General features: G+C 45.5%; 1 protein-coding gene across 1 annotated transcript in view; it reads left to right on the top strand.

Annotated features, from left to right (window-relative positions):
* Window positions 1–18,147, top strand: part of LOC137321658 (pecanex-like protein 1) — a 245,233-nt gene extending 227,086 nt beyond the window's left edge. The window contains exons 33-34 of the mRNA XM_067984156.1: window positions 5,554–6,008; window positions 13,912–18,147. Coding sequence (XP_067840257.1) covers window positions 5,554–6,008; window positions 13,912–14,022 — 566 coding nt within the window. The 3' untranslated portion in view covers window positions 14,023–18,147. The remainder of the gene's footprint in view (window positions 1–5,553; window positions 6,009–13,911) is intronic.
* The last annotated feature ends 526 nt before the right edge of the window (window positions 18,148–18,673 follow it).

Raw genomic sequence — 18,673 nt, 5'->3', positions numbered from 1 at the left:
TGCTCCACCATTCAACAAGATCATGGCTGATCTTTTACCTCAACACCATTTTCCTGCACCATCCCCATATCCCTTGATGCCTTTAATTTCTAGAAATCCATCCATCTCTGTTTTGAATGTACCCAATGACTGAGCCTCTACAGCCCTCTGAGGTAGAGAATTCCAAAGATTCACCACCCTCTGTGTGAAGAAATTTCTCCTCATCTCAGTCCTAAATGGCCTACCCTTTATTCTGAGACTGTGACCCCTGGTTCTAGATTCCCCAGCCAGGGGAAACAACCTCCTTGCAACTACCCTGTTGAGCCCTGTAAGAATTTTGTATGTTTCAATGAGATCACCTCTCATTCTTCTAAACTCTAGAGAATACAGGCCTAGTCTACTCAATCTCTCCTCATACGACAATCCCGCCATCCCAGGAATCAGTCTGGTGAACCTTCGTTGAATTCCCTCTATGGCAAGTATATCCTTTCTAAGGTAAGGAGACCAAAATTGTACACAATACTCCAGGTGCGGTCTCACCAAGGCCCTATATAATTGCAGTAAGACATCTTTACTCCTGTACTCAAATCCTCTTGTAATATCATGTGTTCCAATGATGTTTTTGGACCTGAGTGTCATCATTACAACAACAACAACGTCCCAAGGTGCTTCATAGGAGTGTAATCAAACAATTGACACCGAGCCACATAAGGAGATATTTGGACCGGTGACCAAAAGCTTGGTCAAAGAGGTAGGTTTTAAGGAGCGTCTTAAAGGAGGATAGAGAGGCAGAGAGGTTTAGGGAGGGAATTCCAGAGCTTAGGGCCTAGGCAGCTGAAGGCGCGGCCGCCAATGGTGGGGCAATGAAAATCGGGACTGCGCAAGAGGCCAGAATTGGAGGAACGCAGAGATCTCGAAGGGTTGTAGGGCTGGAGGAGGTTACAGAGATAGAGAGCAGTGAGGCCGTGGAGGGATTTGAATTCAAAGATGTGAATTTTAAAATTGAGGTGTTGCCGGACCAGGAGCCAATGTAGGTCAGCGAGCACAAGGGATAATGGGAGAAAGGGACTTGGTGTGAGTTATGATACGGGCAGCAGAGTTTTGGATGAGCTTAAGTTTATGGAGGGTGGAAGATGGGAGGCCGGCCAGGAGAACATTGGAATAGTCAAGTCTGGAGGTAACAAAGGCATGGATAAGGGTTTCAGCAGCAGATGAGTTGAGACGGATGAAGTTACGGAGGTGGAAGTAGGCAGTCTTGGTGATGGAGTTGATATGTGTTCAGAAGCTCATCTCAGGGTCAAATAGGACGCTAAGTTTGCGAACGGTCTGGTTCAGCCTCAGACAGTGGCTGAGGAGAGCGATGGAGTCGGTCGCTTGGGAACAGAGTTTGTGACTGGGACTGATTACTGCTCATCCAGTACTGGATGTTGGACGAGCAGTGTGACAAATCAGAGACAGTGGAGGGGCAATGGGAGATGGTGGTGAGGTAGAGCTGGGTATCGTCAGCGTACATGTGGAACCTGACATTGTGTTTTCAGATAATGTCACCGAGGGGCAGATGAGAAATAGAAGGGGACCAAGGATAGACCCTTGGGGGGACTCCAGAGGTAACGATGCGGGAGTGGGAAGAGAAGTCATTGCAGGTGATTCTCTGGCTATGACTGGATAGATAAGAATGGAAACAGGCGAGTGCAGTCCCACCCAGCTGGACAATGGAGGAGAGGTGTTGGAGGAGGATGGTGTGGTCAACCATGTCAAAGGCTGCAGACAGGTTGAGAAGGATGAGGAGGGATAGTTTACCAAAGTCACAGAAACATAGGATGTCATTTGTGAATTTGATAAGGGCCATTTCAGTACTATGGCAGGGGCGGAAACCTGATTGGAGGGATTCAAACATGGAGTTGCAGGAAAGATAGGCACAGATTTGGGAGGTGACAACACGTTCAAGGACTTTGGAGAGGAAAGGGAGGTTGGAAATGGGGGCGGTAGTTTGCAAGGACAAAGGGGTCAAGGTCAGAGTTTTTGAAGAGGGGGTGATGACAGCAGATTTAATGGGGAGGGACCATACCTGAGGAGAGGGAACAAAGAATGTTTGGAAACTTTCACAATGTCAGGCTGCATTAGCCAGTGTGTATTTGGATAAGGAACCAACAGAAGTGTTTCATTTAACGAGGCAGTGATTGAAAGACAGGCGAAAACATATCTCCCTGAGGCCAACTATACAGTTGTATAAAGCTCTGGTTAGACCACATCTGGAAATACTACATTCAGTTCTGGACACTGCACCAAGCAAATAGTCCAAATCACTTTTACCTGCCTTGTTCCCATATCCCTTCATCCCCTTTTCCTTCATCCCCCTCTCCAATCTAATCCTGAACGTTGACATAGTTTCTGCCTCAACCACTAACCCTGGAAGTGAATTCCACAGCCTGACAACTCTCTAAGTGAAGTTTCTCCTGCACTCTGTTCTAAATCTCTTACATTTAATCTTGTATCGATGACCCTTGGTTCCAGGTTCCACACCTACTGGAAACAGTCTGCTTGTATCTATGTCTCATCGCCCCATAAACTGCATTTTAATGAAAAAAGCCGTAGTGTTTCAAGTCTTTCTGTCCTTATTTTTAATTTCCCATTATAAATGTCAATATCTAAATCTAGAATCCAAATTGCCAATATAAACTTGTCCTGGATAAAGTTGACAGACGTAAGATTTTTAATATATTTTAGATTGATCTGGATAACAAATTCAGCAGGAGAGGCAAGAAGAACAAAATTTCCTTTTAAATTAACGTGTGACTCACAGTTTTGGCATATTTTGCAAGTCCTCGTTGTTGGGAGATTTTACATTCCCACAAACGTGATCATCTTTCCCGTTTAATTTTTAAAACAAAATGTTCCGATATCCTGAAGACTGTTGTGTAATTTAAAAAGCTTTTTTTAAATTTTACCATGCACCTCTCTCCACACCTTCTGCGCGAAGGGGCAGTCCATGAGGAGGTGGACGACAGTCTCCTCCCCACCACAGCCTTGAGGGCAGCTCGTGGTGGCGCTGAGATTCCAAGTGTGTTGGAAGGACCGCACTGGAAGGGCTCTTCTCACCACTGTCCAGGTTACATCCTGGTGCCTGTTGGTCAGTTCTGGCGACAAGACGTTCTACCAAATAGCATCAACTGTCTGGTCGAGGAACTGCCCGATTGGACCCACCCTCTCCTTTCCCTGCATGACCCCTGGAATGTTCTGTGTCAACCACTGTCTGACGGCCTTGTGGTCGAAGGGGTTCCTCCTCAGGAACTTCTCCACCTGGGACGGGTGGAGGGGGGTGGTCCAGCTGGATGGGACATCCTGCGTCTGCTCGGCCAGCATGGCCAGATCCAACCTTCTCAGTTTGTTGGACAGGTGGAAACTCAGCACATAGTGAAACTTGGTGTTTGCGTACTGGGGCTCTACACACATCCTGAGGCAGCCACACAAAGGTGGCCATCAGGATCAGAGCGGCATTGGGGACACTCTTCCCCCCCCCCCCCTTTGGGGGTTTGTACGTGGTATCCCTGCGGACATGTTCTACCTTGGACCTCCAGACAAAGTGAAAGATAGCTCGAGTGAGTGACTGTGACGGCAGAGCGGCGGGGAATGGACCAGACCTTGGCCATGTAGAGCAACACCGCAAGTACCTCACACCTTATCACCAGGTTCCTGCTGGCCATGGAGAGGGAGCATTCCCCCCCCCTCCCCCACAACATATCAAACTTCTGTTTGGCCTTGGCGATCCATTCCTCCCAGTTCTTGGTGCAGGCCTGGGGCCCCCTGAACCAGATCCCCAGCACTTTCAGGTAGTCGGACCTGACAGTGATGGGGACAAAGGACCAGGTCTCCCACCTGCCAAAGAACATGGCCTCACTCTTACTGCGGTTCACTCTGGCCCCCAAGGCTGGCTCGAACTGGTCGCAGATGCCCATTAGTCTGTGGACCGACCGCTATTCGGAGCAAAAGACGATGATGTCGACCATGTACAGGGAGGCCTTAACCTGAGAGTCTCCGCTGCCTGGGATCGTCACCGCTCCAATACCTGGGTCCTTCCTGATGGACACAGCAAACGGCTCAATTCAACATACTAACAAGACCTCGGAGAGAGGACAGCCCTGCCTGACTCCAGGTCTGATCGGAAAGCTCTCCAACTCCCACCCGTTGATTAGGACTGCGCTGCGGATGTTTGTGTAGACCAGTCGGATCCAATCGCGGATTCCCTCCCCAAACCCCATTTTGGAGCACACGTCCATCACATACATGTGGGATATTCTGTCGAAGGCTTTCTCCCAGTCCAGGCTGATGAGGCAGGTGTTCACCCTCCTATCCTGCATGTAGGCGATCGTATCCCTGAGCAGCACAAGGCTATCAGAGATCTTCCTGCCGGGTACAGTACAGGTCTGATCCAGATGGATCAACAGCTCCAGAGCAGACTTGAGCCTGTTGGCGATGGCCCTAGACAGAGTCATGCATTCAACACTTAGCAAGGAAATGGGTGGCCAATTTCTGATTTCTTCTCTCTTCCCCCTCCCTCTTCCACTTGTAGATGAGGGTGATGATGCCTTTCCTTGTGGACTCTGACATGCTGCCTGCCAGAAGCATACCCCTGTACATTTCCAGTAAGTCTGGGCCTATCCAGTGCCACCGAGCCAGCAATCACAGCTCTAACCATATCTGACAGTGGTCTTGTAAATTCGGGTTGAATTCAGGACCCTAACGTACAGTATGATTCCCTCACTCTAGATGGTGAGAACCTATTTTGTTTGGATTTTTTGATGACTGTCCTATGCAAGGATATTGAATCAATAGAAACATACGTGGATAAACTATTGCTTTTAAATAATTCTGGTGGATTATTCAGACACTCCCGGGAGTCCATTGTTCTCTATTTTTCAAAGTTTATTCATTCTCGGGATGTGGGCGTTGCTGGCAAGGCCAGCATTTATTGCCCATCCCTAGCTGCCCCTTGAGAAAGTGGTGGTGAGCCGCCTTCTACTTGAACCGCTGAAGTCCGTGTGGTGAAGGTTCTTCCATAGTGCTGTTAGGTCGGGAGTTCCAGGATTTTGACCCAGCGACGATGAAGGAACAGCTGGTATATGTCCGAGTCAGGATAGTGTGTGACTTGGAGGTGGTGTTGTTCCCATGCACCTGCTGTCCTTGTCCTTCTAGGTGGTGGAGGTCGCGGGTTTGGGAGGAAATGTGGAGAAATACTGATGCCATTTAAGAAATATATTTGCCAAATATTTCTTTATTTGGATAGATAGTCAACCCCCATACAATTGCAATCAGCCAAATGACAACATCTATACTAACTTTGTGTAAATTATACAGGAAGAGCCAAAGGATTCAGTTTGACTTTGCCCCAGCGTTTTAATCATATCAGAAAGAAAGACTTGCATTTATATAGAGCCTTTTACGACCTCAGGATGTCCCAAAGTGCTTTACAGCCAATGAAGTACTTCTTTGAAGTGTAGTCACAGTCGTAAGGTAGGAAATGAATGAGGTTGGGATGGATGAATTATAGTGCGATCTGTTTCTTTTGCATTGTAGGGCGTGGGGAACAAAGGAACTGTTCAGTGCAGGCTCGATCATCTCGATCAGAGAGCAGGCGACCACCCGTTACAAGTCAGTCAGGATCCATTCTGGAAACACGGCAGCCACCTTCACAGGTGTCCACATCTGTCCATGGCCTGGTTCAAAGGTTATCCAACAGCCAGCTGTCATTTAACAACTCAATAGCTTCTATGTTATCCCAAGTACCTCGACTCTCCACAGCAAGCCAGCTCAGTAGTCATGGTCACTCGGGCACCCAGAACCAGTGCAGCATCACCTCCTCCACCAGCTCCACTCTCAGCCTTTTGTTTGGGAAAAGAAGTTTATCCAGCGGACTCGTGATTTCCGGGCTCTCAGCGGCAGAAGGAGGAAACACAACTGACACCCAGTCAACGAGCAGCGTCAACATCGCCCTTGGAACATCGGTGAGAAGCGGGAGCCAATTGACAAGGGTAACACCACCATTCTTCACCTTCATTCCGGGCTCCCAGCAAGGTTCAGTGCTTGAGTGTTACTTTTAAAATTCATTCTCAGGCTGTGGGTGTCACGGGCAAGGCCGGCGTTTATTGCCCATCCCTAATTGCCCTTGAGAAGGTGGTGATGAGCCACCTTCTTGAACCGCTGCAGTCCGTGTGGTGAAGGTTCTCCCACAGTCCTGTTAGGTCGGGAGTTCCATCGACAATTAGGGAACGGCAATATATTTCCAAGTCGGAAAGGTGTTTGACTTGGAGGGGAACGTGCAGGTGGCGTTGTTCCCATGCACCTGCTGCCCTTGTCCTTCTAGGTGGTAGAGGTCGCGGGTCTGGGAGATGCTGTCGAAGCCTTGGCGAATTGCTGCAGTGTATCCTGTAGATGGTACACACTGCAGCCATGGTGCGTCGGCGGGGGAGGGAGTGAATATTTAAGGTGGTGGATGGGCTGCCGATTGAGCGGACAGATTTGTCCTGGATAGTGTTTGAATCTCAAGCTGGAGGGCTGTCTCCTGGGACTGTCCATCACTTCAGCTCACTCATTTGGTTGGGTGAATTTTGTTTGTTCTGCACCAGAGAGCTGGACAAAGTTTATGCGGCTTTCCAGGAGCTCTGCCAAAGCGGGGGTGCGTTTGGGGGGTGGTGGGAGGTGGGGGTGTGGGTGGGTAAAGACTGACCTGGCCTGGCTCCCATCACACGGACCATAGCTCAATCCACACAATGAGTATCAACACGGTTCATGGAGAGCCCAGCAGCCTGGGTCATACTCCGCTCCCAGCTGAAGGCAGGTGGAGCGTGGAGGTAAGTGGTTTGCAGAAGAGTGAAAATAGAGAGTGAAATGGAAAGAATATCAAAATTAGATCAGTTGATGGAGCTCAGTGGCAGCCAAAAAAAACTACAATAACAGTTCTGTTACCACATTTATACATCAAACTGACCTGAAGCCACTGAAGCCCGTGGGATTAAAGGGACAGTGGCAGCATGGATACAAAACTGGCTGGGGACAGAAAGCAGAGAGTAGTGGTGAACGGTTGTTTTTCAGACTGGAGGGAAATATACAGTGGTGTTCCCCAGGGGTCAGTATTAGGACCACTGCTCTTTTTGATATATATTAATGACCTGGACTTGAGTATATAGGGTATAATTTCAAAGTTTGCAGATGACACGAAACTCAGAAATGTAGTAAACAATGTGGAAGATAGTAACAGACATCAGAAGGACATAGACAGACTGCTGAAATGGGCAGACACGTGGCAGATACAATTTAAGGCAGAGAAGTGTGAAGTGATACATTTTGGTAGGAAAAATGAGGAGAGGCAATATAAACTAAATGGTACAATTTTAAAGGAGGTACAGGAACAGAGAGATTCCGGGAGTGTCAACTTATCCGGCCACCTTCAAAGATTTGTGTGAGAAGGCTGTTAAAAAAGCATATGGGATCCTTGGCTTTATTAATAGAGGCAAAGAGTACAAAAGCAAGGAAGTTATGCTAAACCTTTATATATCATTGGTTAGGCCTCAGCTGGAGTATTGTGTCCAAATCTGGGCATCACACTTTGGGAAGGCTGTCAAGGCCTTGGAGAGGATGCAGAGGAGATTTACTAGAATGGTACCAGGGATGAGGGACTTCAGTTATGTGGAGAGACTGGAGAAGCTGGGATTGTTCTCCTTAGAACAGAGAAGGTTAAGGGGAGATTTAATAGAGGTATTCAAAATCATGAACAGTTTTGATAGAGTAAATAAGGAGAAACTGTTTCCTGTGGCAGAGGGTCAGTAACCAGAGGACACAGATTTAAGGTAATTGGCAAAAGAACCAGAGACGACATGAGGAAACATGTTTTTTCACAGCGAGTTGTTATGATCTGGAATGCTCTGCCTGAAAGGGCGGTGGAAACAGATTCAATAATAACTTTCATAAGGGAATTGGATAAATACTTGAAGGGGAAAAATTTGCAGGACCTATGGGGAAAGAGCAGGGGAATGGGATTAATTGGGTAGCTCTTTCAAAGAGCTGGCACAGGCACGACAGGCCAAATGGCCTCCTTCTTTGCTGTATCATTCTATGATTATATGATTTTATGAAGCAAAAGAATGCAGTGAGAAATGGAGAGGCACAGACACTGGAGACGTTTTATGACTCTTGGTTTCCCTCTCTAAATGACTCCCCTTTGCTTCCTCTCTCAAAGCGCTTTACAGCCAATGAAGTACTTTTGAAGGGTAGTCACTGTTGTAATGTAGGAAACGTGGCAGCCAATTTGTGCACAGCAAGATCCCACAAACAGCAATGTGATAATGACCGGATCATCTTTAACAACATGATACCAGGAGAAAGAGAAAGCAGAATTCCTTAAAAAGCAATTTTTTTAAGTCCATGGCCCCTGTCATATGAGGGAGTGGAAAGTGAACTGGTTTGTGTTGGACGGCTGGTCTGGTGAATGCTAAGTGATCATTAACCAGCGACCTTTAGCTAGGCGCAAATGAAATGGATCGCTTCATCCATCAAAAACTCGCAGTTAAAGGTTTTTATCTCAGACAAACCAGTTGCTGAAATGGGCAGAGGGAGAGAGGGGGAAGAAGAACAAAAACTTGGTCATGCATTCTATCAAATGTGCACTGACCTAGACACAAACCCCACCAGTATGAGAGTGCAGTCCAGGGCTCCATGCTCTCCGGCTGTGCAGGAGCTGAATGAATCATAACACATAGCCAGTCTAGAGTGTTTAATGTTGTTTTCACTGTCTCATGCAAACATTTATCTCTGTGTACAGGTAGTCATGGGAAAAAATTGAACTGAGAAGAAATTCAGCAACATTGCAGCAAGGGGAGAGAATATACAGTGTACAAAATGCACACATAAAGAAATACATCAAAGAAAAGCTTATTGATTGAAACTCAATTGTTTTTTTAAACATAGAATTTACAGCACGGAAACAGGTCATTCGGCCCAACAGGTCTATGCCGATGTTTATGCTCCACACGAGCATCCTCCCTCCCTACTTCATCTAACCCTATCAGTGTATCCTTTGATTCCTTTCTCCCTCATGTGTTTATCTAGCTTCCCCTTAAATGCATCTATGCTATTCACCTCAACTACTCCTTGTGTTACCGTGTTCCACATTATAACCACTCTCTGGGTAAAAAAGTTTCTCCTGAATTCCTTAATGGATTTATTTATATGTGACTATCTTATATTCATGGCTTCTAGTTTTGGTCTCCCCCACAAGTGGAAACATCATCTCTATGTCTACCTTATTGAACTCCTTCATAATTTCAAAGAACGCTATCAGGTCACCTCTCAGTCTTCTCTTTTCTAGAGAAAAGAGCCCCAGCCTGTTCAGACTTTGCTAATCATTATACCCTCTCACATGTCTAGATGTAGAGATCTTATGAATAAAGTGCAGTAGTCAACACAGTTTATCAGTGCGGTATTTGGCAAGTACTTTTTGATTGTTATGGGTCCGTGTGAGTATAGTCGCAGTCTTCTGGTTGCAGTTTCTATGTCTGCTAAATGGTATAGTTAATCATTAAACCTGTAGGATTTGCAGTTAAGGGAGTTCTTATTGTCCTTTAACAAGATCGATTTTCCTGCCATGTGTTTAAGAGTTATCCTGGGGCATAAGTTTGCTGAATTACTCTGGTTATAGTGAGAGCTAATTCTGGTGCTGGGATTTTATATAATTCAGCAGGCAGCCCTGAAGGCTTTATCAACGCTCGTTTATTTCATGGCTGGGTTGATTTTCTATGTCTGAATTCAATATGTTTGAATCTTCCTTGGTAACCCCCAATAGTAAGGTATGGAAGAAAAGGTAAATATCAGCCTTGGAAATAAATCACTGAAACCAATATCACTTTTGATAATATGGAGGAAACATTTGTAAAAACCTCACCATGTCTAATTTGCAGAGTTTTAAAAAGAAACTTGCCTGACAGGATGAGCCAGGGACTGTCCTACCTTGTCTTGAACATCGAATTTCATTTAAATAGATCTATTCCAGGTCAGACACCAAAGTATTGTTTAATTTGCCTCAAAATTTGTTATTTCTGTGTCTAGATCCAAAAACAGTTGAGATTAATTTTACCTTTTAATGTTGCTATTTCTGGTTCCAATATGAGTAAGTACATCAATCTTCGTTCAGAACTAATGTACCTTGGCCCAGAAATTCGGGATTAAACATTTTTAGGAGTGCAGGGGGCACTGGGTAAATACCCCAGGCTAGAATGGTGCGGTCCAAGGCGCCCCTGATATTGGGCCTGGGACCTCATTGTCATAGAGCTGGTGTGGCGCGACAGCCCACCGGGGAAGGATGGAGAGAAATCAAGCCCTCGGGTATGTGGGTTCAGGGGTCCGGCCGGGAATTGGGGGGGGGGGGGGGTCTGGAGTCATGGGGGAGGGAGATAGGGAATCGCTGGGGGCCAGGGGTGGGTGGAATTGGGGCCCTGGGGATGGGGGGTGGAGGCGAGAGAAGGGTGGGGGAGATTGGGACCCTGGGCTGGAAGATCGGGGATCTCAGGAGTTGGGGGGGGAGGAGATTGGGGCCCAGGTCTGGAAGATTGGGGATCCCGGGAATGGGGGGGTGAGGTGGAGGGTGAGATTGGGGCCCGGGACTGGAAGATCGGGGATCCCGGGGGCGAGAGATTGGGGCCCTGGGCTGGAAGATCAGAGTGAGGGGAGGCGAGGGAGGGGGAGCGGCAGCGAGCGAGAGGGTTCTTTAATGTAGGGTGATTCTCCCGGCTCCACATTCGGATAAGTTATTTACCTTCTTCGTTGCAGGTCCCTGGGCCTGGTTTCCCGCGATGGCACTGGCTGCCTCAGGGAAAACCAACCTTGGAGAGGGGACCTGAAGCAGGCATTTGGCCCCTTATTCGCATATGGAAAGGGCCTAATGCCAGCTTCAGGTGTGGGTGAGGGACGTCTCTCTTTACCCAATATGGCGGGCGGCGCATCTCCAGCCCACCATTTTGGGGTCTTAAGTGTCCGCACAGCGCCTGAGAAACGGGATGTCCCTGTATTCTGATCAAGTGCAAGCCCTTAGTGCCTGGAAAATAATTATAATTTTGTACTCTGCATTATCACCATTTAGTTACTTACTGCAGGCACTGAACAGGTGGAACCGAGCTCTGCATTGACAGAGGGTGAGTCTCTGTATCCACATAATGGTGTAGAAACTGTGGACTGACATGAATCATTCTGAATTACAAAAGGAGCCCATTGGGGGAAAGGGCTCGATTGCATGGGGTTTTTTTTTGTAGAAGTTATTTACTCCAAGTTGTGTTTAAACTTTATGGAGACCAGGAGGAAGTGCCAGTTATCATTTTTTTAATGTATTACCCACAGGAGAAATCAGTCTCAAGGATACTGAGCAGAAAATGGTGGCTGGAGAAGCCTGGGGTTTGTTCTCCTCAGAGCAGAGAAGGTTAAGGGGAGATTTAATACAGGTTCAAAATCATGAAGGGTTTTGTTAGAGTAAATAAGGTGAAACTGTTTCCAGTGGCAGGAGGGTCGGTAACCAGAGGACACAGATTTAAGGTCATTGGCAAAAGAACCAGGGGGGAGATGAGGAGAATTTTTTTTAAGCTTGGTTTCATTGGTCAGAACATTGAATACAGGAGTTGGGATGTCTTGTTGAAGTTGTACAAGACATTAGTAAGGCCACACTTGGAATACTGTGTACAGTTCTGGTCACCCTACTATAGAAAGGATATTATTAAACTAGAAAGAGTGCAGAAAAGATTTACTAGGATGCTACCGGGACTTGATGGTTTGATTTATAGGGACAGGTTAGATAGACTGGGACTTTTTTCCCTGGAGAGTAGGAGGTTAAGGGGTGATCTTATAGAAGTCTATAAAATAATGAGGGGCATAGATAAGGTAGATAGTCAAAATCTTTTCCCAAAGGTAGGGGAGTCTATAACGAGGGGGCATAGATTTAAGGTGAGAGGGGAAAGATACAAAAGGGTCCAGAGGGGCAATTTTTTCACTCAAAGGGTGGTGAGTGTCTGGAACGAGCTGCCAGAGGCAGTAGTAGAGGCGGGTACAATTTTGTCTTTTAAAAAGCATTTGGACAGTTACATGGCTAAGATGGGTATAGAGGGATATGGGCCAAGTGCAGGCAATTGGGACTAGCTTAGTGGTATAAACTGGGCGACATGGACATGTTGGGCCGAAGGGCCTGTTTCCATGTTGTAAACTTCTATGACTCTATGAGTTGTTCTGATCAGGAATGCTCTGCCTGAAAGGGTGGTGGAAGCAGATTCAATAGTAATTTTCAAAAGGGAATTGGATAAATACTTGAAGGGGAAAAATTTGCAGGGCTATGGGGAAAGAGCAGGGGAGTGGGACTAATTGGATAGCTCTTTCAAAGAGCCGGCACAGACACGATGGGCCGAATGGCCTCCTTCTTTGCTGTACAATTCTACGATTAATGGAGCAGGTCTCTCCGTGTCTTCTCAGAACAGACCTGGCAGTCTCCCAAAGATTGTGGAGGATCATATAGCTCTTCATTAATAAGTGTATATTTTGTGAGTTTAGACAAAAAAAAACAGAATCATTCGAAAGTGAAGTATTGAGTTGCTCCAAATGAGAGTGGGTGTCAAGGCAGAGGTGGAGAAATCTCTTGCCCAAGGTGAAGAGTGTGAGTGGGGCTGTGGTCTACAGCCACAGTCTGATCCGTCCAAACTTCTTGAAGAACTGAGTCTGAAGATGATTCCGTCCTGCAAAGGAATATGGAAATAAGGCCAACTTTAGACAGCTCCACTACCACCTGCTCCATCAACTTACTAAATTGAAATGATCACAGAATAAATTCCGAGACAAACCAAGAGATCGAGACTAGAACAAGGGAAAGTGAGCGACAGCCGTAGAGGGAGAAAAAGTGAAAGACAAACAGAAAAAGAAAGGGAGAGGAGGAGAGATAGGTACAGGGAGAGAGGAGGCACATTTTATTTTGTCCATGAGCGTTAGACGATCAACTAGTTTATGTATGGAAATTTTTTTGCCTTGCTACGCAGCTTTTTACCTTTAAGTTCCCTCCCTCCTCCCATTAGATTGGCTCCCTACACAAGACTAAAACTGCAATGGAAGTGATAAATAATTATGTAAATGAGCTGGCCACAGAGAATTGCACATTGGCTCATTGCACATTTCTGGCTTAATTTGCACTACACCCACTCATTCTGAGTTACATTTCACACCTGAAAATTCACCCTCTCACATTCTATGACATTGCAAGTTTCACAAAAGGTCTAGTGATAGCATTATTACTGAGCGTTCTTAACTGATTTGTAATATAGCTCAGCAGTCAGTTACTTTGAGCAATCACTACACCTCACTATTAGTTAATTAGAGCAGGCCATATACCTTTTTAATGTTGAAGGAGGTAGTATGTCTCCTGGAGATGAAGATATTTAGGAAGGATGTCAAGGCATTGGAGAGGGTGCAGAGGAGATTTACCAGAATGTTCCCAGGGATGAGGGACTTCAGTTATGTGGAGAGATTGGAAAACCTGGGATTGTTCTCCTCAGAGCAGAGAAGGTTATGAGGGGTTTTGATAGAGTAAATAGGGAGAAACTGTTTCCACTGACAGGAGGGTCAGTAACCAAAGGACACAGATTTAAGATAATTGGCAGCGAGTTGTTATGATCTGAATGAGCTGCCTGAAAGGGTGGTGGAAGCAGATTCAGTAATAACTTTCAAAAGGGAATTGGATAAATACTTGAAAAGGAAAGATTTGCAGGGTTATGGGGAAAGAGCAGGGGAGTGGGATTAATTGGGTAGCTCTTTCAAAGAGCCGGCAGAGGCACAAAGGGCTAAATAGCCTCCTTTTGCGCTGTAAGATTCTATATTATGTGGAAGGTGATTAACTCTTTTGTTCTCCCTTTTTTAAAGGGCACCTCTGATGCCCTGTCGTCTCTGGATGTTACAAGCTCCAGCCAGCTGAAAGACAGACTGCGCACAGATGATGCTTCACACTCTCAGGATGGAGACTGTAAGATTTAGGATGAACAGAGGAATGTGGCTTCTCACCCATTATTAGTCCAGAATCACCAGTGACCTCTCGAGTGTAAATCGGAGGTGCTCAGGTCTAAATAAAAGAGTGAAACCAGTGGAGTCACAAAGCATAGAATACTAAAGAGTGAGAAGCAGTGGGGAGAGGATTCACCATCATCTAGAAAAGAAAACTGGAGCAAACATCATAACTCGGTGGAATTATTCTGAATCAAATGCTAAAAATTGCTTTATGTAGTGAAGTGAATATATACTTTCATTTTCAAAGTCCATCGCAATCCCATCAAGAACTGGATGCCTGTGAATAACACTGTCATTTCATGTGGTTTCAAAAGTCATATTCCTGCTTATTCAGCCAGACAGGCTGAACCTGAAATTGATCAAACTTTCACAATGTTCGAATTTCCATAACAGGCGTAAGATTCATGTGTTCCTCTGTTTGATAGTTTTAACTAACAAGTAAAAGTGGGTAAAAGGTGATGCAAGATCACTAGACAGCAGTAACAGAATATAATGTATTTAGCGCTGCTCTTAGAAAGTTAACCCTCCCAAAATGGATTAGCAAACATTACCATAAAGCTGGCGGGGTGGGGGGGGAGCATTTTTGCTTATTAATGACTTACTAAAATCATCACATGAACTTGTGTAGCATTCCACAGCTGCACAGTTAAGATGGAGCATGGGGTCTTTCCCACTCATTTCCCACCCTGATCTGACCAACTGCAATTTTAAAACACGGGCTGCGAGGACACCCATGCCAAGCCAGTGGAGTCAACTTTAAATATGCAGATTGCGCTCCGATATCGTCGTCGGGGCCTGGCCTGCAATTTTAACCTGAGGCCTGAGCAGAGGCCAGAGCCAGAGAAAAGTAAGTTATTTATTTTTGGTTTCTTTGTGGGCCAGATGGAGCAGGCGTGCTACTCCAGGCCCCCCCACAAGGAAACTTTGGGCCTCCCATGGTCCAGGATTCCACCTCCCTCCCCCCCCACTGCCTATCCACTTCCTCAGTGCCTGGAATCGTTCCCTCTGATTGGCACAATATTAACAGCCGGGCAGCTGCTTCCTGCCGTTTTGGTCAGGAAGTCGGTAAGCGGCACGTATGAGAGGCCTGGCCATTAAAATCGTCTGAGCCTCCCCGCTGCCCCTTTCTCTGGAACGGGCCCACCGCTTGTTTTGCCTCATTCCCGCTGCCCTTCTCTCTGGGACGGGCCCACCACTCACTTTGCCTTGTTTCCGCTGCCCCTCTCTGGGACGGGCCCATCGCTCGCACTGCCTCATTCCCGCTGCCCTTCTCTCTGGGACAGGCCCACTGCTCGCTTTGCCTCGTTCCCGCTGCTTCTCTGGAATGGGCCCACCACTTATTTAGCCTCATTCTCACTGCCTCTCTGGAATGGGCCCACCGCTTGTTTTGCCTCGTTCCCGCTGTCTCTCTCTGGAATGGGCCCACCACTTATTTTGCCTCGTTCTCACTGCCTCTCTGGAATGGGCCCACCGCTTGTTTTGCCTCGTTCTCACTGCCTCTCTGGAATGGGCCCACCGCTTGTTTTGCCTCGTTCCCGCTGTCTCTCTCTGGAATGGGCCCACCGCTTGTTTTGCCTCGTTCTCACTGCCTCTCTGGGACGGGCCCACCACTTGTTTTACCTCGTTCTCACTGCCTCTCTGGGACGGGCCCACCACTTGTTTTGCCTCGTTCTCACTGCCTCTCTGGAATGGGCCCACCACTTGTTTTGCCTCGTTCCCGCTGCCTCTTTGGGACGGGCCCACCACTCGTTTTGCCATGTTCCCACCCGGGAGTAAAAATCAAGGCCTGTATTTCGTGCTAAAATCACTATTAAAATTAACAGTCTGTGCAGTGAGCGAGTTTGTGGGGATTTGGAGGTGAGGCATGCTTTCCCAGTGAGAGGGAGCCAAGAACACTCATATCTAGACATACAGGAAATTGGGATTTTTTCATTAGCTGCTTAGCCATTCCATATATAAATTGTGCCACACCTGGATTAGTGAACTTTGCAACATCCATACGGATTTAAGTGGTTCATCAGCTGCTTGTTGAGAGATTTGTTATTACAGGTACGTTGTGATTCATGATTTTTTCCCCTCGTTTCCAATAACTAAATTGCATTCTATGAAATTGCATATCTATAAACCTTGCATTCCCACAATTAGATTGAAAATAATGAAGAAAAAATGGCTTTCCTCCCATTTTAATTATGTTGGAACATTGGGACGGTAAATTTTCACATAATTAAAACGGTAATAGCTGGCAGGGCTTAGTTGGGGATACATGATACAGTCAGTTTACAGAGTGTAGTATTTTACAGAAGCACGAAACTTTCTCCAAAGAATGGTACATTTTAAGACGAGTTTTCAGCTCCAACTTGGGGCTGGGCAGAAGAGATATGGATGAGCATGACATATCTAGAACCGTTATTCCAGTATGTTCACTCATTGAATATAGTCTAACTGTGTTTGTGTGCTGTAAAACTATAATTAACCTTTGGAGATGTGTCATAATACTGCTGCTCTTTCATTGAGATGAAATAACCAATAATGTTCTATGCCTTTTCCATTTTGTTTTGAGTTTCTGACAAGGCAATTCTTTATCAATGTTTGAATCGACATCATTCAATATGTTGTTTCAGAATGTCACAACATACCGTGTACTTGACAGTGAGGGAATGGCAGAGATTGTTAATAAATGCTTCGTATTCCTTTTTACAGAGAAAGATGAAAGTGGGACTGTAGGATCACCTGTGCACAGTATGGAGATAAATATTCATGAACTAAATTAGTGAGTCGAAAAGTCACCAGGCCCAGATGGTCTGGATCCCAGGATAGTGGAGGAGGTTAAGGAGGAGACAGCAGACAGGTTAACCATAATCTTTGGAAATGGGAATCGTGCTAAAGATGTGGAACGTGGCAAATGTTGCACCCCTCTTCAAAACAAAAAGGAGATAAGTCAAAAATTGTCAGCCAATTAATCTTACCTAAGTTTTGGGGAAATTTTTAAGAGTCCTCATATAGGATGAAATAAGTGAGCAGGTGTCAGAAAGGCATGTGTCAATCAGGAACATGGATTTGTAAAGGACAGGTCATGCTTGAATTTTTAAGGAGATCACAGAATAAACAGATAAAGCAACCACGATGAATGCTGTACATATGGATTTTCAGAAGGGATTTGTAAGTTGCCACCTTAGACTTGTTACAAATATTATGGCACATGGCGTTAAAGAGAATGAAGCCATGTGGATAGAGAGATGGCTAGAGAACAGAAATCAAAGAGTGGGGCAAATGGGTGTTTTATACTGGTGGGTAGTGCTGTGTTCCAGGAATTGCGTTTTCTACTTATATAATAATTCAAACATGGGCACAAGAGGATGATATCAAAATTTGCTGATGATCCAATTAGTGGGCATGGCAAGCTGTGAGGAAGATTGCAGGAGGACAAGAACAGATTAGAAGAGTGGGCAGATAGGCAGATACAGTTCAACAACACAAAGAAATGTATATATTTTGGGGAAAACGGTGAAAGGAAGCATATCCTAAATGGTAAGACTCTTAGGGTAGATGAACAGAGAGAGTAGTTATACAGCTTCATAGATCATTAAGATGGGAATGCAGGTGACAAAGGATATAAAAAGGCAAATAAGATTCTGGGTATTGATAGGTAGAGGTATTGAATATGAAAACAAGAAAGAGATATTGAATTACTGCCAGATATTAAGCTGTTAAAAAAGCACACGGGATCCTTGGATTTATAAAAAGAGGCTTAGAATACAAAAGCAAAGAAGTTATGCTAAACTTTTATAAATTACTGGTTAGGCCTCAGCTGGACTATTGAGTCCAATTCAAAGCACCACACTTTAGGAAGGATGTCAATTCCTTGGAGAGGGTGAAGAGATTTACCAGAATGACACCAGGGATGAGGGACTTCACCTATGTGGACAGACTAGGGAATCTGGAATTGTTCTCCTTAGAGCAGAGAAAGTTATGGGGAGATTTAATAGAGATGTTCAAAATTATGAAGGTTTTGATAAAGTAAATAGGGAAAAACTGTTTCCACTGGCAGCCGAGATGGTAACCAGAGGACACAGATTTAAGATAATTGGCAAAAGAACCGGGGTGGGTGGGGGGGGGAAATGACGAGAATTGTTTTTTACGCAGCGAGTTGTTATGATCCAGAATGCATTACCTGAAAGGGTGGTGGAAGCACATTCAGTCATAGCTTTGGATATATACTTGAAAAGAAAAAAAATTCAACAGCTATGGGGAAAGAGCAGGGGAGTAGGACCAAGTGAATGACTCTTTCAAAGAGCCAGTATGCCGAATGGCCTCCTTCTGTGCTGCATGATTCTATTCTATGATATTGGTTAGGCACAGTTGGAATATTGTGTGCAGTTTTACTATTCCATTATAGGAAAGGTATTGGAGCCATGGGAAATGTCCACTGTAGATTCAGTAGAAAAATATCAGGGCTGAAAGCTTATAGTAATGAAGAAAGGCTTGAAAAATTGGGATTTTTCACTGGAACAGGAAGGTTAAGGGATCTAATGGAAATTTTCAAAATTATAAAAGGTTTTTACAAGATAAATAGTGAAAGAGTACTTCCATTGGTTGGTAATTTGGTAATAAGGTATCACAG

The sequence above is a fragment of the Heptranchias perlo genome, chromosome 5, assembly GCF_035084215.1.
Source record: "Heptranchias perlo isolate sHepPer1 chromosome 5, sHepPer1.hap1, whole genome shotgun sequence".
Classification (NCBI taxonomy): domain Eukaryota; kingdom Metazoa; phylum Chordata; class Chondrichthyes; order Hexanchiformes; family Hexanchidae; genus Heptranchias; species Heptranchias perlo.
The sequence above is the reverse complement of the archived record's forward strand: the minus strand, read 5'-3'. Positions and strand labels throughout refer to the sequence as shown.